Here is a 23,506-nt window from a genome sequence, read left to right as displayed (position 1 = left end):
AAGCATTTGTTCAATACAATTTCAGGCATATGTAATGATTATTGTTTGTTTGTTTCTTTTATTCAGCTCTTACAATGATTTATTTTGAGGATTAAACACTTTATAAACTTCAGTCCCTGAGTGTAAAGTGCATCTGTCAAGAAACTAGACATATTGAATGTTAAAACGGCCTGCCATAATATAGGGCGCCTGGAGGTAAACTGAAAACCCGGTGTGGATTTCAAACAGAACGCTTCAAACTTTTTGCAGTCCGTTCCGTTTTTACACCCTATTCCAGACCAGGTGGATGACGCTGTTGCCTGGTGACAGTAAGTTTGATGCTTGGCTTCTTTGACAACTTTTTTCAGAAGCGACAAATGTTACACAAATATATTTTTACAATCGAATCACAATGGTGCTCATAAGATATTGCTTAATGATAAAATGCTGACTGAATATTTTATAGTCATCTTCACTGTAAACATGATTACGAGCTTGTTTACTCTTCATAAAGACCTTGATTTATCGCTACAGATATGTTGTTGCAGTTTGGCAATAAAAACGACATCGATGCACGTATTTAGAAACATGTTGTCATTTATTGCTCTACATTCTGCTGAGTTAAGCTCCGCCTTAACTTGACATACACTTGCTCACTGACACACACGCGCGCGCGCTATTCTACGCTGTCGGTTCTGTAGGGCTCGTTTTCCCTGGCGAGAGAGGTGGAGAGAATGAGAGGGGTGGGCTTCACATTCAGTCAGAGTATTATAACCACCGACCCACGCTGATTTAAGAGTAACTTCACGGCCAAGTTAAAAGCGGCTTGACTTCCTGAACTTTTAACCGGACGCCTTCATCAGGTAACTACTCTGCAACCTTTGTAACCTGTTTGTATTGTTTCCAGTACCGTTTAAATGGACTAAAGAGGGTCCATTGAGCGCTGAAATCATCTGCGTAGGTAAAAAGTTTTCTGTCTGCCTTTTGTTTTTAGAGGTATTTCGCTTGGCACCCGGCGTCTTCTCAGCGTGGGTTTGAACAGCACAAGTGTTCTGCTGCTGAATGTAGGCCAAAGGGCACAAACAAAAGCGCAATAACTGGGTGAGTTTCCGTCTTCTCTGTATTCAGATCATCAGGGACCGTCTGAGCGCCGTGACTATAAACAGTGCGTCAGGGCTGCTGCAAGTGCTGTTTATGGTTATGATTAAGCATGAATTTCATCTAGATAACCTGCCCTACTTAATATGCCACCTGACACAAGAAAATAAATATATTGCCAGGGCAACGACTGATGTAAAATAAAAGGAGATAATAAATATATAGTATGTAATTTTTTCCTTAGATTTTTATTTAAATAACAATTTTTATAAATGTAGACGTGTATATTTTTATTAGTTTGTTTTACATTGTATTAATGCAAACTATGACATCTAATTGTTGATACATTTGACTTGTCAAAAATATTGCCTTTTTATTAGTTTTACATTTTCAATAATTACCAAACACAACAACAACAAAAACTTAAAATGTGCATGATATTTCAAAGAAAATAATGGTTATAATAATTAAAATAGAAAAAAAACTAAATAAATAAAAGTAATGGAAAATTATAAGTTGTTATTAATAAACAATTAGGGCATACAAAAAGTTTCAATGAAAATACAAAGGCAGTCAATGGGGTAGTGTGCATATTAAGCATTACACTGCTGCCCAGAATCCGCATTATATTGGTACAGGACAGGTGATCACGAAATGGTTGCCATATATTGTAAAACTTATCAAGGTTATCGATAACTCTGTAACGGACTCTTTCCATGTGCAATATTTGAGTGAGATAAATTACCCATGTCTTAAATTGAGGAATAGAATCTGATTTCCACAGTTTTAAAATGACACACTTGGCAATATTTATTTAATAAATTATGGTGCTTTATATGTGAAAATGTTTTATTTTATTTTAACTAATGACGTAATAATGAAATTGACAGTGTATTAAGGGGTCCTCTCTTATCACATGCTTTTGGCTGATGTGGTAAATTTGATTTAATTAGGTTAATTAGGGTTAATTTTGGTAACACTTTTCAGTATGGTTCCATGGTTTCGCAGTGGGGTAGCATGATCGCCTCCCAACAAGAAGGTTGCTGGTTTGAGCCTCGGCTGTGTCAGTTGGCATTCCTGTGTGGAGTTTGCATGTTCTCCCCGTGTTAGCATGGGTTTCCTCCGGTTTCCCCCACAGTCTAAAGACATGCAGTACAGGTGAATTGGGTAAGCTAAATAGACCATAGTGTATGTGTGTAAATGTGTGTGTATGTTTTCCAGTAATGGGTTGCAGCTGGAAGGGTATCCGCTGCGTAAAACATATGCTGCATGAATTGGCGGTTCATTCTGCTGTGGTGACCCCTGATTAATTAAGGGACTAAGCCGAAAAGAAAATGAATAAATAAATGAATGAATAATATTATTAAGTTTATTTATTTTATTTATTATTATTTTTATAATTATTATCATTACCAAGTTAGTGTTAATTCCAAAACAACTTTTGAATTAGGAATATATTAAATAGATATTATTTAATGGAACTGGGTTAACATGAGCTGCTTGTGAACAGCTGTGTTCATAACTAACATTAAGAAAGATTAATACACTAATGGATGTATTTCTCATCATTATTTAATACAATAAGTAATGTTTACTAATAAACCTTATTATATAGTTTTACCCTTTTAAAAAAGAGAAAAAAACTAATTTTGCCAAATGTGAATATTATTTCCAGTAGACTTCATCATTCAGTAGACATATATATATATATATATATATATATATATATATATATATATATATATATATATATATATATATATATATATACACACATATATACATACAGTTGAAATCAGAATTATTAGCCCCCTTCGATTTTTTTTTTCTTCCTTTTAAAATATTTTTCAAATGATGTTTAACAGGGCAAGGAAATTTTCACAGTATGTCTGATAATATTTTTTCTTCTGGAGAAAGTCTTTTTTGTTTTATTTCGGCTAGAATAAAAGCAGTTTTTAATTTTTTATGAACCATTTTAGGGGCAAAATTATTAGCCCCTTTAAGCTATATTTTTTTCGATAGTCTACAGAACAAACCATCATTATACAATAACTTGCCTAATTCCCCTAACCTGACTAGTTAACTTAATTAACCTAGTTAAGCCTTTAAATGTCACTTTAAGCTGTATAGAAGTGTCTTGAAAAATATCTAGTCAAATATTATTTACTGTCATCATGACAAAGATAAAATAAATCAGTTATTAGAGATGATTTATTAAAATTATTATGTTTAGAAATGTGCTGAAAAAAATCTTCTCTCCGTTAAACAGAAATTGGGAAAAAAATAAACAAGCGGTCTAATAATTTAGGGGGGCTAATAATTCTGACTTCAACTGTATATATATATATATATATTTATATATTTATATATATATTTATATATTTATACATATATATATATATATATATATATATATATATATATATATATATATATATATATATATATATATATATATATATATATATATATACCTTTACTAATCCCCAGGGATTCATGGAATCATTAATAAAATGTTAACTTTTCTTCACATATTGTAAGGGTCACAGCACACGAAATGAGGGCAGGAAGGGAATGCGACTTAAGCACCCTGCAGTTTCTTCTGTTTTGGGGTGCAAAATTATTTCAGCTGTGAGCAGTTGCGCAAAAAGCCTGTCCCCATTGCTCTCGAGATTTCTCCCCCAAGAAAAAAGAAATTAAGTAGTTTTTCCTTCTATTCATCCAACAAATGTTCTTTTAGATTAGATATCTAAACTGCAGTCTTTTATTTTACAGACATTCAGGGTTACATGTCTACGCAGCCAATGCTTAGTTTCTGTTAAAATAGCATTGGAGTCAGTTAATGTCTTCAAAAGTAATTGATAAAACTAGTATTTTCACATAGTTGAACACTCACAAATGCAATTTAAATTAATGTTACCAAAACCAAAAATCTTTTGAGCATTTCAAACTCCATAAGGTTCTCTAGTAAATTTGAGTCTATTCTCTGTTTGTATTACACTAGAGAGTTGTAAATGGCCACAGATGTGATCTCAACCACACCTTGCTGTGCAAAACTGGACACTTACAGTATTCCAGTGTTCAACATCATTTAAAAGCCTCTGTGCCAGTGTAAGAGCTGGAACAAACAGATGGCGCTGAACAAAGACTGTTCACTCATTGCTGTTTTTGACCTTTACTTGTTTCAGTCGCCACTCTGTTCTCAACTTTGTTTGTGTCTCTCTGGAATCAATGTTTTGACAGATGTTTGCTTCGTTTGCAGTGACATGGAAATACAGCATGATCCAGATTTGCAGTTCAAACTGGCTTATTCAGATGCTCAAAGTAATGAAACAGGCTTGAAAACCCAAATAAGGGGCCAGTGGTCCAGCAAAGTGGAGTTTATCTTAGCCGTCGCTGGCCAGATCATTGGGCTGGGAAATGTTTGGAGATTTCCATATCTGTGTTATAAGAATGGAGGAGGTTTGTATGAGTTTAACTGCATAGGAAATTAAATTTACTAAACAGAACAAACTAAAAACAGCTGCATTTTTCTGTTTTAGGAGTGTTTTTTATTCCATATGTGGTCTTTTTGTTTGCCTGTGGCATTCCTCTCTTTCTAATGGAAACTGCATTGGGTCAGTACACCAGCCAGGGTTCTGTCACCTGCTGGAGGAAGATCTGCCCACTGTTTGAAGGTGAGTTAGCAATGTGCAGTAAATATTGTTAGATGTCAGCCATAGCTTTGTATGTTTGTTTGCCCTTAGTTGTAATTGTAAACTGTGTATATTGAAATAGCGAGCAATAGTGGTCTGAAATGTGAGAAGCTTCCTGTTTGTGCAGGTTTTGAAACGAAGGTTGAACTATCATGTGAGCGTGTTTGATTTAAATATCAGCAGATTTGTTAGCCAATGAGTCAGGATCGTCTTATGTACAGAACTGATATCACTCCAAAAAGATTTGCTTCTGCTTTCATGAAGCCTCATGTTATGACTTAAGGAAAAGAGTCACGTGAAGTTGAAAAACATCCTTAATGTGTAAATTTCACTGTTTTAGCAGTTTTTTAAAGCTGACTTTAGTTTTTGTGAAATGTGCAGTTATTCCTATTTATTATAATATTGTAATAAGATATCAAAAGTAATATTTGTAAGTAAGATAACAGTGGTGGTATTGTTGTTGTTGTGTTATTATTATTATTATTATTATTAGAATTATTATTATTATTATTATTATTGCAAGATAAAAAATAATAGGATTGCTATTGTGATTAATAAAAGGTTAAGGTTAATAAAAGATTTAAAGGTTATTTAACCAAAATTGTAAGGGAAACAATGTGTAAAATACTTAAACACTTACAGAAAGTTCAAAAGGTTTTGCACCTAACAGGTTAACTTTTGTACGCTTTACCTCTTAAGGCCAAAGGTGTTTTTTTACATGCATTTTAGATTTCTCTTTGCTATTTGGGCTTATTGGAGCCTAATTAGAATTAAAACCCTTAGTATCATCATTTGATATGATGTACTTTTAGTGAAAAATGATGTCCATATATGTACACTCGTGGTCTGAATTTCCATAAAACAGTTTTTCCTGACTGTTTTTTTAATGCATCTATAACGCATACATTTTTTAACATGTTTTGACTATCAGAGAGTAAAAACAACATTTTTTGCCCATTTTGGACTGTTACAAATAGTGTTTGGGACAGTTCATATGCTGCAAAACGGATGACACTGCATGTCTGTAACAAAATATAAAACATTCAAAGTACTTTAAATAGCCACTTATGTCCACGTATGTGGCCACTAAGCCCTAGGAGGTAGGGTACTAAGAGGTTCACATTTGTACTTTTTAGATATTAATATGTACCTTTAAGTTACAAATGTGAATTTGTTGGGTACAAAACTGTGGCTTTTTAAAAAGGTACTACTACCACCCCAGCAACCGGTTTATTGCCTTTATTGTCTGAGAGTGTATTTTAAAAAGATTAGGTTTCCACATGTTCAATTGAAATAATAATCCACAAAACAGGGATTACTGGTACTTATCCAAAGTTCAACCAGTAAAATACAACAGAAACATGCTTTTCCTGTTTGCTTAAATAAGATTAAAAGAAATTGCACAATTGCCTTTTACTTTCTGAAATCATTCCCACATACTAAAGTAAGTCATCCAGTAATAATCTGTTTGATGATTTTGTGAAGGTATACAGTAGTGTGTGATGCTATAGCATTCATGTAAATCAAGGCGATTAACTAAAAATCTGTTTTTTTTATGGAAAACAGTGACAAAAAATAAAGAAAAGCAATGATCGTAACACAATGAAAGATTACAACAAAAGTTCTAAAGTCAAAAATGAGTGTGGAGTGTAGATGACCTTGTTTTGGGGGACTTCCGCTCATCTGTGACTACAGGTCTTCACTAATCTCTCAGTGCTCTGCAGTGATCTTTATCTGCTCTTATTCAGTCTTTTCCACAGTTTAGCTGACTGTAGTAGAGGCTTAGCGATATTTTTAAACAAATAGTTTTTTTTTACTTTTTAAAGTCTATCAGGTTTAGATCAGGACCCTAGGCTGCCATTCATTTTTTTCCACTGATTTCAGCTTCTAGAAACTAAATTTTTTATATTATTATTATCATTATTTATTTTTTTATTTTTTTGACCCATAAAAATTGCTGGCTAGGCAATGAACACAGGAAAAGAACCAGAAGTTGAAAAACATTTGCATTCACTCTGTCTTGCAAACTCAGACTACACCAACTTACATTCTACCTTTACTGACATCTACACTTTGTATTCAGTCTTTCTTTCCCCAGATTGATGATGAACATAATGTTTCCAATCAGACACAAATAAATTAAACTGGTTTCTATCACTAAAATTATCTTTGGACCAGTTTTTTGGTCCACACAACATGCTTCTCAGCAAAATACAGTCTTTTGATTTCTTTATTTGATAAGAAGTTCGGTCTACAGTGTTTTCTGTCCAAACTCTTCAATATTAAGACATGTCTGTCAAGATTCTTACCCTTTTCAAGGCTGAACTGTGAGTATTTCCAGCTGCAGACATAAACTCTTTGTCCATTAAGATGTTCCACAATTATTAGCTTTTCTTGCATACCTAAATGAGTTTATGACATTGTAAATGTACAATATTTACAGATATGGAATTACTAACTTATCTTGCTATGACTGAAAAGGGTCGTTCTTTTGGTCTTCATCTGGAAAACCTGCTGTCTGGGAGTTTTAGTCACTTTCGAATGGCTCAAACTGAAAAAGTCTACTGCCAATTAAATAGGGTTTATTTGTATAGTTAAGGAATCTGAAAGTGATCTCAAATTTTTTAGTGTCTATTCAACTTTTTAAAACTGCTTCAGAATACCATGAAAATCTTTCAAAATTAGTCATTTGATCTTAGCTGTGTGTAAATTCATAATTATTCAGTATTAGCGAATATCATTTAATATTTCTATTAACCTATATGACTTTGAAGCTAAATATTTAAATCAACTAACTTTGAATTAAACCCTGTTCAGATACTGTCAGCAACAGTAACAGCTGAAAGGGCCCTAATTGTTTTGGCTTGCTGTCCTTTTAGGCTTGGGTTATGGCAGTCAGGTGGTCGTCTTGTATTCCAGTGCCTACTACATCATCATTTTGGCCTGGGCATTCTTCTATCTGTTCTCTTCTTTTAGTGGGGAACTACCATGGGCAAGCTGCAGGAACTGGTGGAATTCAGGTACGTTTTATCAAAGTAGTTTTTAAATAACTTTTTTAATAGATCTCTTTCACTAAAACTTATTTTCCTTTCATTTTATAGAGAACTGTGTCGAGTTTGACAGAATGCAGGGGGCAAAAAACCTGAGCTTTATGGCTAATGCATCATCACCTGTTAAAGAGTTTTGGGAGTGAGTTTGTAAAATACTGAACATATTATATTGTATTGTATTGTAATGCTTTATATCACACAATATTACATAGCAAGTAATAAGTTTGGGCAATTATGAACATTTGGCATCTCTTAATTAAATCCTAATGAAAAACTTGGCAGTATGAGGCATATTTAAAATAAAAATGACATAAATTAAGGTCCCCCTTACAATAAACTATTGTGTGCTATCATTGAAATGAATAATTGTTTACATTACATGTTTTTACATTGTACTTAAATATAAAAATACCTGCATGTAATAAATTTCTCTAATACATTTGTAAATCTATAACCTTACATAAGCAGCTATTAAAGTGTTAAAGTTTGATAATTGTGAATGAGTGAAATATTACATTTGTTACATAAATATGGATGTGTATTTCTGAGAATTACATAGAGTGTGTTTTGCAGGAGGCGAGTATTGAATATAACTGGAAGTGTAAATGAGCTGGGAAGCGTGAGATGGGAGCTGGCTCTGTGTCTCCTGTTGGCCTGGGTCATATGTTATTTCTGTGTGTGGAAAGGAGTGAAGTCCACAGGCAAGGTGAGAACTAAAAAAAAAAAAGATATTTGCATTACCCTAGATCTCACTGGTTCTGTTTGTCATGGCTATTGACGTAGTCCAGTTTATGCTGTTGACATACTTTGCCTTGTTTGAGATTCAGCATACAAGATTTCAGTGTCGATTGTCTTTATCTTTCAGGTTGTGTATTTCACTGCTACATTTCCATATGTTATGCTGATGGTGCTTCTGATTCGAGGTCTTACGTTGCCTGGAGCCATTGATGGCATCACTTTCTACCTCTATCCAAACCCAGCTCGCCTTGCTGATCCACAGGTAAAAAAATCAGCTAGTACAGAATTACATTAGGTATTTTCTAACGAAATGCACAATGTTTCGTCAGTAGGTCTACTTTTTGATTAAAACAAATACACTCACTATTTATACATCTGTGGGCAAGAATAAAATATATTTTAAATGTATTTTTTCTAATATTCCCCTTTCATAATAGCAGCAATGTTGAGATCTTATGACCAGCCCAATGCCACTCATTTGATCTTTGTGAAATTCTTATTTTTCAACTTTAGTATTGGACATTTTCATTTAGAGAATAAAAAAAAAATTGGTGATAAGTTTTTGCACCTGAAAAAACCCTGTAAAGTTCTGCCTTGTTTGCATAGTAAGAAGCCATGTCATTCTGAAACTTTGCATATAGAAAGCTGATTTATGGCAATGTATACAAATTGCATTTGACATACAGCGTCATCTTTGGATTTCACATACATACATACATGCATACATACATTTATTGATTTGTTTGTTTTTATTTTGAAAGATTGCAGAAATGGCTTTTTACATATATATTTTTTTCAACCATTACAATTACAAATATGCACATACACTCACTGGCCACTTTATTGGGTACACCTGTCCAACTGGTTGTTAACACAAATTTCTTATCAGCCAATCACATAGCAGCAACTCAATGCATTTAGGCATGTAGACTGGTCAAGACGATCTGCTGCAGTTCAATCCAAGCATCAGAATGAGTAGGAAAGGTGGTTTAAGTGACTTTGAATGTAGCATGGTTGTTGGTGCCAGATGGACTGGTCTGATTATTTCTGAAACTTCTGATCTACTGGGATTTTCATGCACAACCATCTCTAGGGTTTACAGTCCGAAAAAGAGAAAATATCCAGTGAGCAGCAGTTCTGTGGACACAAATGCCTTGTTGATGCCAGAAGTCAGAGGAGAATGGCCAGACTGGTTTGAGCTAATAGAAAGGCAACAGTAACTCAAATAATCACTTGTTACAACTGAGGTATGAAGAAGAGTATCTCAAAATGCTCAACATGAGAACCTTGAGGGGGATGGGTTACAGCTGCAGAAGACCACACCAGGTGCCACTCCTGTCTGCTAGGAAAAGAAAATTGAGGCTACAATTCGCACAGGGTCAGCAAAATTGGACAATAGAATATTGGAAAAACGTTGCCTGGTCTGATGAGTCTTGACTTCTAGTCAACACCACAACCTACCTGGGTATTGTTGCTGACCATGTCCATCTCTTTATGACCACATTGTCCCCATCTTCTGATGGCTACTTTCAACAGGATAACACGCCATATCATAAAGCATAAATCATCTCAGACTGGTTTCTTGAACATGACAATGAGTTCACTATACTCAAATGGCCTTCACAGTCACCAGAACTCAATCCAATAGAGCACCAAATCTGCAGCAACTGCGTAATGCTATTATGTCAATAGGGACCAAAATCTCTGTGGAATATTTCCAGTACCTTGTTGAATCTATGCCTCTAAATCTAATCTAAATTATTAAGGCAGTTCTTAAAGCAAAAGGGGGTCCAACCTGGTCCTTAAAAATTGTATCTAATAAAGTGGCCGATGAGTGTATGTTCAATTCGATCATCATTTACTCACCCTTTACTTGTTCCAGATCTGTTTGTTTTTCTTCTGTTGGTCACAAAAGAAGATATTTTGGAGAAAGATGGAAACATGTTGTCATTGACCTTATTAGCATTTGTTTCTCCCACTATGAAAGTTAATGGTTACAGGTTTTCAACTTTCTTCACAAAATCTTCTTTAGTGTTCAAACCTCATAAAGGTTTTGAACAACTTGAAATTCAGTAAATAGTGAATACGTCTTTTTGTTTTTGGGTGAACTATCCCTTTAACTTGTATATATTTATCTATGGAATTGGAGCAGATTCTTAACATGCCATGTATTGATAAACATCTAATTGATTGTTAAGTGATTGTGAACTTTTTCTTGCCTTTGTTAGGTGTGGATGGATGCAGGAACACAAATCTTTTACTCTTACGCTCTTTGCATTGGGTGTCTTACAGCTTTGGGAAGCTACAATAAGTACAATAACAACTGTTATAAGTAAGTAAACCCAAGCATGCCTACAAAAGATTGTTCTAAACTTCATTCCAGTGTTAAGGAATTTGGAGTATTATAAATAAACCACTGCATGCCCATGGTTGGTCAGTTACATATAACAAACCAAAACAACCAAATCTCTATTTAAGGAATTTCCACACAACAAAGTATATGATTATAATGCTCACAAAAGTACAGTGCTTTTTGAAAAGGTTTGATCAATTCTAGTACAAACGTTTGGTGAATCATGATTTGTTTGCCATTTCTAATTATAGTGAGTGTGGAATTATCCTCTTTAAATGTCTGTGGGACTTACAGTCAATGCTTCATTCTGATTACTTTGAGCTTTGACAGCATGATGTGTTTCTCTTGCAGAGACTGTGTGTATCTGTGCTTGCTGAATAGTGGAACCAGTTTTGTAGCTGGATTTGCCATCTTTTCAGTTTTGGGCTTCATGGCCTTGGAACAGGGAGTTGATATCTCAGTGGTTGCAGAGTCAGGTAATTTAAAAACAAATCAGTTGTTGTTGTTTTTTTAATTTCAGTTTTTTTAGTTTCTGTTTATTTCATAACATATTAAAGCAATCATATCTCTTAAGAAGACATTAAATCTGCTAAGTTCATATGAATGGATTTTTTCTGTTTACAAAACAAGATTTTGTGTTAACAGACTTTAAATGACACGAAATCGCTTTGATTTAATCAACAATAGCTTAACGATTGTTATTTTGGGTTTAAATTGACATGAGATTGAGTAAATGATGGTGAAATTGTCCTGCATGAATATTGTGTAATATATATACAGTTGAAGTCAGAATTATATTAATATTTTCCCCAATTTCTGTTTAAAGCAAATATTTTTTCAACACATTACATAAACATAATCGTTTTAATAACTAATTTATGAAATATAAGTTTCTCCATAGAGCTCATTTAACCAATGGCAAATTAGCAAAAAAAAAAAAAAGATTCATGATGGAAGTGATGCCTGTCATCGCTGTAAACAGTCTTCTGCCAACCATCATTTCTGGTCAAGGGTTTTTAATACACTTAATGAAGCTATTTACATAAATCTAGACCCTAAGCCCTTGACATTTTTGGTATTTCAGAGAGACTTGACTGTTGCATCTTGCCAGGTTATTGCTTTTGCTACTCTTTTAGCTAGACAAGCCATTCTTATCAAGTGGAAACAGTTAATTCCTCCATCACATGACATGTGGATCCAAGAAATCTTTAGCTCCACAAAATTTGAAGTTAAGATGTTTACTTGCAGGATCCTGTTTTAGACTATATCAAAGGCTTATGCTGTTCAGTTGATATCAGCGCTAATACACAGTAAATAACTGAAAAGAGGAAATATTGACTCCTTAAAGCAAACTTTTAATTTTTTTCTTTCCTTTATTTCTTTTTTAACTTTTATTGTAAAGTTGCTCTATTATTCCTTTTTTATTTTATTTTAAATTTGTTTTTTTTATATATATATATTTTCTCTCAGAGGATATGTTTGTTAATAATTCATACTTTCTATTTATTTTATTTTGAGGGCATAAAATAATAATATTTGACTAGAAATCAGTATTCAGCTAAAAACACAACATGAGTTTAAAGGCTTAACTAGGCAAGTTAAGATAATTCGCCAAGTCATTGTATAATGATGGTTTGTTCTGTAGTGTAGACAATCAAAAAAAACATATTGCTTAAGGGAGCTAATAATAATGACTTTAGGATAATTTTGAAAAAAATAAAAACTGCTTTTATTCTAGCCAAAAGATAAAGACTTTCTCCAGAAGAAAATAAATTATCAGACATACTGTGAAAAATCCTTGCTCTGTTAAACATTTTTGGGTAATATTTGAAAAAGGATATCAAATTCAAAGAAGAGCTAATAATTTCGACTTCAACTCTATATATACAAATTTTTTTTTATTAAACTTAAGTTCTTGTTTTGTCAGGCCCGGGTTTGGCCTTCATTGCATATCCACGGGCTGTAGCAATGATGCCCATGGCTCAGTTGTGGTCCATATGTTTTTTCCTCATGATAATATTGCTGGGCCTTGACAGTGAGGTGAGAGCAAATCATTTCTCAAATACACTTCTACCACCCTGATTAAGCTTTTTAACAGCAGATATTTCATATAGAACAACTATTAAGACCTTATACCTTGTATTATCTAGTTAAAACATCTATAGATTCTTAATCAAACAAAAAGTGCTCTGTGCTTTTTCTTAAATAATGTGTCGGTGCTTTTTGTGTAAGGTATTCATCAGAATAAACAGCAAAATTCAGTTCAAAGCACTTGAAAAATGTGCAAAAAAAATATTTTTTTTTATTCACATGGCTAATCCTTATAAACATATGTTTCTGCAAAGAACTTCCTTACCCTGATGAAGCCATGTGAACAGCCATGTGAATAAAGGCGCTTTAATGTTTTTTGCACATTTTCCGAGTGCCTTGAACTGATTTTTGCTGTTTATTCTGATGAATCCCCTAGATCAGGGGTCATCAGTCTTGGTCCTGGAGGGCCGGTGTCCCTGCAGGGTTTCGCTCCAACTTGCCTCAACTCACCTGCCTGGGTGTTTCAAGTGTACCTAGTAAGAGCTTGATTAGCTTGTTCAGGTGTGTTTGATAAGGGTTGGAGCGAAAATCTGCAGGACACCGGCCCTCCAGGAACAAGTGTGGTAACCACTGCCTTAGATAAAAGCACTGACACATTATTTAAGAAAAAGCACTGAGCACTTTTTCCACATTTTTCAAGTGGCTTGAACTGATTTTTGCTGTTTTGTCTATAGATCCTTGTTTAAAGACACTTGTTGCATCATACAATAAAATTCCACGGCATTCTCTTTCAGTTTGTAGGTTTGGAGTCTCTCATGACAGCCATAACAGACATGAACCCCAATTTCTTCCTCCAAGGACACCGTCGAAAACTATTCCTCCTCGTCATCTGTATAGCATGTTTCCTCATTGGCCTTCTGATGGTAACAGAGGTGATTATGCTCATAAAGTCTTATACATAATAATCTTTTACATTGTGTTATTTTAAATCTGGGATATTTATTGTTACCTTACTAATGCTGTCTGAATCAATCCATCATAAAAAATCTGTCATTTAAGTGGTGATCACTTTTTTTATATTGGTTGAATAGGGCGGCCTGTATGTCTTCCAGTTGTTTGATTACTATTCCTGCAGTGGAATGACCCTCCTGCTGTTTGCCATTGCACAGTCAATATGTATTGGCTGGTTTTATGGTGAGTAATAATACTAAATCTGCTCTTTAAAACACCAAAATTACACATTTACGTTTGGCCCTCTCTGCTGAGCAAATGCCAGATTATAGTGCTTTTGTCTGCTATTTGATCAGCGTTTTATAAATTAGTGCACTAATAATAAAAGACCGTACAATCATTTTAATAGAGCTTACTGTGCCATGGGAGGAGGGTTGTGAAGAGGCTCATGAAAGGAGGGCCTTAAAGTACACACCACTAATCCAAGAGTGGGAAAACAAAGGTTGGCAGGCATGGCTGTTTTCTGTGGAGGTAGGGTGTAGAGGCTTTCCTGCAAAGTCAGTATGGCGACTGATGTCAGCTTTAGGTATGGAAGAGAAGAGCAATAAACTTGCTTCTCGCAGGATGGGAGAAGAAGCAGAAGGAGCTTCATGCTGGCTATGGAGTATGAGAGAGGAAGAAAGCTGAAAGCCATGAGTAGATGGGCAGTGGCTTGGCCACTACTGCCGACCCACCAGCTGATTCAATTGAGCAGGAGAGGCGTAAGAAGAAGCATGGCAGTACAGATAGGGGAACCATCAGCTTTGTCAAGGAGGGGGTAAGGCCTGTCGCAGCTAGGGCAGTAGCTAAGGGTGCTTGGGATTTAAGAGTTGATGTTGGAAGAAAACTGCAGTTCCCAGAAGTGGTTCACACAGCTCTTCATCCAGGTTCATCCAAGGTTGACCGATTACATGATCCAGAATAAATATAATAACACTTCCATTCAGAAAGGTGGCATTCCTGTTTTTTTAGGCTGTTTCGAACATACATCAATGATCAGGCAGTTGATCCGAGAAGCCAAGCAGAACAAAGGAAACTTAACAGTGGTCTGGTTGGATTTAGCGAATGCTTATGGATCTATTCCTCATGACCTCATTCAGCTTGGACTCGACCATTACCATATTCCAGCAGGCATTCAAAGATTGGTCAGTAACTATCTAGGAGAGATTAAACTGAGGTTCACAACTGCTCAGTGGTCTACTAATTGGCAAGAACTGCAAAAAGGTATTTGTAGGAATTTCAACGGGGTGTACCATCTCTCCCATTCTCCTCATCATGGGCATGAATCTTCTATTAACAGCAACAGAAGGCATAACCGAGGTCCCGCACTGGAGTCAGGTGTGATACAGCCAGTGGTGCGAAGGTTTATGGATGACCTGACTAAAACAACTGTAACCCATGTTCAAGCAAGATGGGAAACCCTGAGAAGTGTATTCATGCGGGCTAGGCTGACATTCAAGGCCAGGACGTCCAGAAGCTTGGTCATCAGGAAGAGTAAGGTAACAAGCAAATTTGGCCTTTGTATTCAAGATCAGGTAATTTCGTCCATTAAAGGAGCCCTATAAATTTTTGGGGCAAGTGGTGCAATGCATCGCTAAAAGATACTACCAGTGTTGTATAGCTGGTGAAGAAAACAGAGGATTGGTTGAAGAAGATTGATGTATCCAGACTCCCAAGAAAGTTCAAATCTAGTATGGCCTTCTCCCCGTGCTACTTTGACTACTCTTAGTCTATGAGTTCCCTCTTGAGGCTGTGGAAGGCATTAAGAGGAAAATTAAAAGACACCTGTGGAGGTGGTTAGGGATACCCCCAAGCTTCTCCTCAGTTGGCCTCTACATTCGATCAGGGCAGTTGCAGCTACCTCTTTCATCTGTCATGGAGGAGTTTAAGGTAGCGAAATGTAGAGTCACACTAAGTCTGAGAGATACTAAAGATCGCCTGGTAAATCAAGCTGTCATGACAACAAGATCAGGGTAAAAGTGGGCTGTCAACACAGCCATCAAACAAGCAGAAAGCTCAATGAAGTTGCGTGACATTGTTGGTAATACCAGCATGGGACGTCAAGGTCTGGGGTCCTCACATTTCCAGCAGTTTGGAATTGCGAGTCCGGCAATCAGACAAAGTATGGTGCAGGCAGAAATTAGAGCTCCTGAGGAAAAAAAACTTGTCTAAAGCAGTGGAACAAGCATCTCAAGGAGCATGGACAAAGTGGGATCTGCCCAAATGGAAGATCACATGGGCAGAGTTATGGAGACTGGAGCCATACCGCATCTCCTTCTGGCTGCACTCTGTGTATGACGCCCTCCCATCACCATCTCATTTGCACATGTGGGGATCGTGAGACGACCCATACTGCAAGCTATGTGGCAAAAAGGGAACACTGGCACACATAATGTCAGGGTGTAAAACATCTTTAACCCAAGGTCGATATAGGTAACCTCATGACAAGGTACACTTGACCCTTGCTGATTCAATTGAGCAGGAGAGGTGCAAGAAGAAGCATGGCAGTACAGATAAGGAAACCATCAGCTTTGTCAAGGAGGGGGCAAGGCCTGTCACAGCTATGGCAGTAGCTAAGTCAAGCTTGCTGCAAGCCACAGACGCTTGGGAATTGGGAGTTGATGTTGGAAGAAAAACTGCAGTTCCCAGAAGTGGTTCACACAGCTCTTCGTCCAGGTATTGTCTTGTGGTCAGACAAAGACTGTAAAATCATTTTAATAGAGCTTACTGAGCCATGGGAGGAGGATTGTGAAGAGGCTCATAAGAGGAAGGCCTCAAAGTACACACCACTAATCCAGGAGTGTAAAAACAAAGGTTGGCAGGCATAGCTGTTATCTGTGGAGGTAGGGTGTAGAGGCTTTACTGCAAAGTCATTATGGCGACTGATGTCAGCTTTAGGCATGGAAGAGAAGAGCAATAAACATACTGCTTGCAGGATGGAGGAAGAAGCAGAACGAGCTTCATGCTGGCTATGGATTAAGAAAGGAGGAAAAGCTGGAAGCCATGAGTAGCTTGGCCACTACTGCCGACCCACCAGCTGGAGAGTGTTGTGGTAAAGGTCGAAACACTGAGGAAAGGTTGGGAACCACCTAATGACATCTACTTGTGGCAGAAAGCTATGGTTAGAGTAACCAAAGGAAGCACCAAAAAGGTGTATGTCACAATGTAATAAAATAGTATTGAAGTATTAGAAATATAGTGTAATCTCTTCTGTTTCGGAATTTGTCAGGCGCTGATCGACTGTATGAAAACATCGCAGACATGATCGGTTATCATCCACTGACTTTGATGAAGTACTGTTGGAAGTATATCACTCCTATTGTGTGTATAGTAAGTGCACTTTACTCTGATTCAAGGTAGTTTAATGAGTAAAACATGTTAATGTGTGGTAACATTTGATAGTTTTCAGCAATGCATTGTGAAAAAAAGCCAATTGCCAGAAATGCTGAATAGTTCATTTAAAACCGAGCAGATTTTCTGATGGTCATCGCATTAGATTTGCATAGCAAACACAAGCAAAACCTGCTTGGTGGCATTTTTTGCTAAATTCATGATTGGGTTAATTGCTTGGAATGACTGGATTTCACATTGTGAAATTTCAGACACCTTCACTGCACCTTAGACCAAGTATTTCTGTGTTATTAGTTAAGTTTTATACATTTGTTTTACATTAAAAAAAAATATTATATTCGGACTGCATTTAAAGAGATAGTTCACCTAAAAATGGAAAGTATGCCATTGTTTATTCATCAGTGACATTTTCTAACCAGTTTAAGATTTTTGTATTGTTATTCTGTTGAACACAAAAGAAAATATATTAAAGAATGTTGGAAAACTATAACAACTGATTGACTGGCTTTCATAGTTTGTTTACTGGTATCTCTTTTTGTGTATAAAAGAATAAAACAAAAACAACTCAAGCTACTTTGGAACAAGTCAAAGGTGAATAAATTATGAGATTCAAAAAGTCATCAAAACAACATTACATAAAATGTTTTCATTGGCAATAATAAAGAAACGCTACACTTTTTTCGTTTAGAAATAGGCTTGTTTTACAAGTCCTCGAGTTAAACAGTTGAGTTTTACCATTTTTAAATCCATTCAACCGATCTCCGGGTCTGGCAGGAGCACTTTTATCTTAGCTTAGCTTAGCATAAATCATTTAATTGGATTATACCATTAAGATCTCCCTCGAAGTTTTCAAAAAAAGAATTTTGATAATTTTCCTATTTAAAGTTGGACTCTTCTGTAGTTACATTGAGGCTGACGAAAAATGAAAAGTTGCTATTTTTTCTCGGCCAATATGGCTAGGAACCATTCCACATTGACATTACCTAGCTGGGAACTATTTTTAAGTTGATTATTACAGACGCATCAGCCTAGAAAATAGCAACTTTTCAATTTCTGCCAGTCTTAGTACATTATATAACTACAGAAGAGTCAAACATAAAATAAAATTTAAGTGAAATGCTTATGGTCTAATCCGATTTAATGAATTATGTTAAGCTAAGCTAGAAGTGCTCCACCAGACCCAGAGATTGGCTAAATGGGTTCATAATGGTAAGTCTAAGTGACTTTAGAGAAGGAACATTCCAGTTTTTTTTAATATAAAGTTCAACAACACATTTACCTGATGTTTTCAAAAAAAGTCACCCGAAACAACAGTACATAAAATGTGTTTGATTGGCAATAATAAGGAAACAACATATTTTTTAAAAAAAATTGTGCAACTCAGCTGTTTAACTATAGGGGACTTTCCCCTATATTTCCAAAAATAGGCTTGATTTACAAGTCCCCTAAAGTTAAACAGTTGAGTTTTGCCATTTTTTAATCCATCAACCTGCAGGTCTGGCAGGAGCACTTTTACCTTAGCTTAGCTTTGCATAAATCATTGAATCGGATTAAACCATTAGCATCTCGCTTAAAATTTTCAAAAACTAATTTTGATAATTTTCCTATGTAAATTTTGACTCTTCTGTAGTTACGTTGAGGCTAATGATAGATGAAAATTTGTTATTTTATGTCTTGGAACTATTCCACAGTGACGTTACCTAGATAGGAACTATTTACAACCTTGATTATGTCCGTGTCTGGAAGGAGCACTTTTATCTTAGCTTAGCATGAAGCATTGAATCGGATTAGACCATTAGCATCTCACTCAATTTTCAATAAAGTATTTGAATAATTTTTCTATTTAAAGTTTGACTCTTCTGTAGTTACAATGAGGCTGATTAAAAATAAAAGTAGCTTTTTTTAGTCCAATTTGGCTAGGAGCAATTTTACAGCAACGTTACCTAGCTAAGAACTATATTCAAGCTTGATTATTACAGACATATTTTCAATTTCTGCCAGTTTTAGTGCATGATGTAACTACAGAAGAGTCGAACTTAAAATAAATTTTGTGCGAGATGCTAATGGTCTAATCCGATTCAATGATTTATGCTAAGCTAAGCTAAAAGTGCTGCCACCAGACCCATAAACTGAATGGGTTCAAAATAGTACATCTATGTGGAAAAAAGTATTACTTTTAACTGTTTAATCGGTATAACAATACTAAGTAATACTACTAACACTAGTAATCCAATAAATATTTTGGCTTCTTAGGGCACATTCATCTTCTCTTTAGTCAAATTCACTCCTCTGAAGTTCAACAACACATATGAATACCCCTGGTGGGGTTACGCTGCTGGCTGGTGGTTCACCCTCTCGTCAACATTATTGGTTCCCATATGGATGATCTACGCCATCCTCGTCACTCCTGGCACACTGAAACAGGTAACCCAAACATTTAACCCTAAATTACATTTAGAAGCCACGTTCGAGCAATCGGTTAATCTTTTCCAACTGTATGCCTTTCAACTTTTTTTAGAGACTACGTGTCCTTTGCACTCCAGCAAGTGATCTACCTTTGACATCCGAAAGACCAAAAGAAACCCTGTGACCACAAGCAAAAGTACAGCGTGTTCTATGACTGATAAGAAAACAAATCCTTGGGCTGTATTTAGGATAACTTTTGATATCAATATGTTTTCGGAGATTCTCATGAGACCTCAAGAAGCCAACACAAACTGTACATGACTGTTTTTATCATGTTTGATTGTTAGTTTCTCAGTTCCAAGCATCTAAATGTTGATCGCCTTAATCTGGAGATGAGCACAAGCACATCGGTTATAGATAGCTGTATTTGAAGGAAAACTCAGTTGGACGTCATCTTTAAGTGTGATAGTGGCACTGACTTGTTGTATCATAAACTGTCAAGATAACAGTGGAAATGTGGAAACGATTATCATGAGGACCAGCACAATTTTGGATGGACCAATGGTGTGTGAGTGGTAAATGTGTTGTTTTCTGTCACATAGATGGTTTGTAATGGTTTAACCAGAGTGAATCACTTCAAAATGATGCCAATTAGTGTTGACAGTGTTAACAGTATTTCATAATAGTAGGATTTCCTTACATTTTTAATTGTCAGTCATGCAGATTTCATGAAAACAAATCATTTACAGAAAGTGAATTATGTTGGCCTTATCGTATTACATATTTTACAGTATTTGCTCTGCGTTTTCTTGAAAAATAGATTTCTATTTTGCTACCTAAATATGCGTAGTTGTACAGTGTTTATATTTTAGTAAATGGTGTAATTTAAAAGGATATCTGTAGGTCACTTACGTTTATGTACATGACTTAGAACGGTTTTAATAAATGCTTTTTAAATTAAATGACTGCAAATGATTGCTGGCTGTTCCTGAAGCATCTGAGCAAATATCAGACAACTAGGTGAAAGGTGAAGGCAGGATTTCTTGGATTAAAATTGCTAGAGGATGACATTAGACACTCATTGTCATCAGGCGTGACTTACTGTGGGTTCAGTGCTGTTTTGTCTTCATGTGATTTACATGTTAAACATTGTGGTTGATTAGAAAGTGTTGCTAATATGACAGAAAATGAAAACTCTACATTTTACTATGGCTTTTTGTCATGCACACTTTGAATTATAAGTGTAGGTGATTCCATTTATGTCAAGGTTAAACTAAAACTGATTTGTGATTTGTGTGTGTTTTTAAAATTTTCAAGAGTGAAAATACAATGACCTTTTTTAAAAGCACAACTGGGTTAAAGGCTAAAGACCTCTATCTCCAAATACACTTTGTGGCCAACAAAGCCACCCAAATATTGTTTGTTTGGCAGAGGATGAAAGCAGCAGAATATTTGCTCTGCCAAAAACTGTTCCCGGGAACAGAGAGGGGAAAGATTTCTTGTGATGTGGTTAGTAAAATGGGCCAATTACAAAAGACATTTATTTAAGAATTAAGCCTGTACTGATTTTGTAACTCATTCATTCATTTTCTTTTTGGTTTTATCCCTTTATTATTTAGGGGTCGCCACAGCTGAATGAACTGCCAACTTATCCAGCATATGTTTCACACAGTAATGCCCTTTCAGCCGCAACTCAACACTGGGAAACTGATTTTGGAACTATATACTGTACAGTTGAAGTCAGAATTATTAGCCCCCCTAATTATTTTTTTCCTTAATTTCTGTTTAATGGAAAGAAGATTTTTTCAGCACACTTCTTATCATAATATTTTTAATAACTCATCTCTAATAACTGATTTTTTTTATCTTTGTCACGATGACAATAGATAGTATTTGACTAGATATTTTTCAAGACACTTCTTTACAGCTTAAATTGTCATTTAAAGGCTTAACTAGGTTAATTAGGCAGGTTAGGGTAATTAAGCAAGTTATTATTGTATAACAATGGTTTGTTCAGTAGACTATCGAAAAAAAATATATAGGTTAAAGGGGCTAATAATTTGTCCTTAAAATGGTGTTTAAAAAAATGTTTTTTTTTTATCCTATCCAAAATAAAACAAATAAGACTTTCTCAAAAAGAAAAAAAATAATATCAGACATACTGTGAAAATTTCATGAATTTGTAAAGCATAAAAAAAATCAATGGACGGCTTTCAACTATGTGTGTGTGTGTGTGTACATATATATATATATATATATATATATATATATATATATATATATATATATATATAAAGAGAGAGTGCTTAATGAAATGTAAAAGTGGACTGACAGACATTTTTTGCTATTTCTGCTGAGAATTTAAAAAAAAAATTCGGAATGATTTTGGAAATATTACTGAAATCTTAACATGAAATAAAAATAATTATTATTTTACTTTTATTTTATTAGTCTCTCGAAAAATATATCTACTAAAAGACAGAAAATAATGCTTTACAAACTATTGTAAATAAATCATATGAAGATTTTAATAGTACTATTATTATATCACAATTATATTAGTGTAATAGATTTAAAATCTGAATAAAATAAATTTATACACTTTTACATAAGTAAACAAATAGACTCAACGATGGGCTAAAAATCTGTGGAAATCTGCGGATTTCTGCATGTGCAGATGCCGTGTGGGCCCACTGACAAGTTAACTATAACACTGCTGTTCAAATAGCCTATTTGTGGTAAGAATTATTTAAAATGTGTTTATTTTTATTTTTTTTTAAATCATAATGATCAAGGATGATTTTATTCTATTAAAATAAGTTTTAAAAAAAATAACATGAGGGCGACATGGTGGCTCAGTGGTTAGCACGTCTCACAGCAAGAAGGTCGCTGCTTTGAGTCCCGGCTGGTTCAGTTGACATTTCTGTTTGTAGTCTGCATGTTCTCCCCGTGTTGGCGAAGGTTTCCTCCAGGTGCTACGGTTTTCCCCACAAGTCCAAAGACATGTGCTATAGGTGAATTGAAAAACTAATTTGGCCGCAGTGTATGAGTGTGAATGAGTGTGTTTTCCATGGTTGCAGCTGGAAGAGCATCCCCAGCACGTGTAAAACATATGCTGGATAAGTTGGCGGTTCATTCCAATGTGACGACCCCTGATGAATAAAGGGACCAAGCTGAAGGAAAATGAATGAATAAAAATAACATTGTAGTTCAATAACAGTGGGCTATATGCATGCACACAGACTATTCATTTCAGCCATCTGCCTCAGCGCTTTCAGTATTTCCATCATAAAATTACCACGTTTAAGGTCTGATTTCTTTAAAAATTAGTTGGGGGGGGGGGGGGGGGGGGGGGTTGCTGTATGAAATCCAAAGGTTTACATTCTTAATCACCTGTTTCTAAATGGTCTGTCTCAAAGTGCGGGGGACTTATCCAGCTGCAACCCAAAACTGGGAAACACCCATATACACGGACAATTTAGCTTTCTCAATTCACCTATAGCGCATGTCTTTGGAATGTGGGGTAAACCAGAGCACCCAGAGGAAACCCACTCAAACTGGGGAAGAACATACAAACTTCACACAGAAATGCCAACTGAGCTGGCTGGGGCTCGAACCAGCAACCTTCTTGCTGTGAGGCGATCGTGCTACCCACTGAGCCACCAGGACGCCCCAGAACAAATTATTATGTCTAGAAATGTGCTGGGGAAAAAATATACAGGAAGCTAATAATTCAGAATGGCTAATATTTCTGACTTCAACTGTACTGTATATGCAAGTAAATTCACTACACCAATGACACACACAACACTGAA

The 23,506-nt window shown here is 35.4% G+C and overlaps 1 protein-coding gene across 2 annotated transcripts; it reads left to right on the top strand.

Annotated features, from left to right (window-relative positions):
* Nucleotides 1–648: 648 nt before the first annotated feature.
* On the top strand, nucleotides 649–20,653 carry slc6a22.1 (solute carrier family 6 member 22, tandem duplicate 1). Of its 2 annotated transcripts, XM_005166019.5 has the most exons (16): nucleotides 649–842; nucleotides 974–1,080; nucleotides 4,340–4,539; nucleotides 4,620–4,754; nucleotides 7,652–7,792; nucleotides 7,874–7,961; nucleotides 8,396–8,528; nucleotides 8,688–8,822; nucleotides 10,789–10,892; nucleotides 11,265–11,389; nucleotides 12,841–12,953; nucleotides 13,739–13,876; nucleotides 14,036–14,138; nucleotides 17,164–17,264; nucleotides 19,539–19,709; nucleotides 19,804–20,653. In XM_005166019.5, the coding sequence occupies exons 3-16, from the start codon at nucleotides 4,344–4,346 to the stop codon at nucleotides 19,873–19,875; spliced, it is 1,755 nt and encodes a 584-aa protein (XP_005166076.1). In that variant the 5' UTR covers nucleotides 649–842; nucleotides 974–1,080; nucleotides 4,340–4,343; the 3' UTR covers nucleotides 19,876–20,653. The 2 variants fall into 2 exon arrangements, with proteins under 2 accessions (XP_005166076.1, NP_001004533.1); NM_001004533.1 differs by lacking the exons at nucleotides 649–842; nucleotides 974–1,080 and having other exon boundaries at nucleotides 4,344–4,539; nucleotides 8,423–8,528; nucleotides 19,804–20,632.
* The last annotated feature ends 2,853 nt before the right edge of the window (nucleotides 20,654–23,506 follow it).

Source organism: Danio rerio, chromosome 6 (assembly GCF_049306965.1).
Source record: "Danio rerio strain Tuebingen ecotype United States chromosome 6, GRCz12tu, whole genome shotgun sequence".
NCBI lineage: Eukaryota > Metazoa > Chordata > Actinopteri > Cypriniformes > Danionidae > Danio > Danio rerio.
This window is presented reverse-complemented; position numbering and strand designations above follow the sequence as displayed.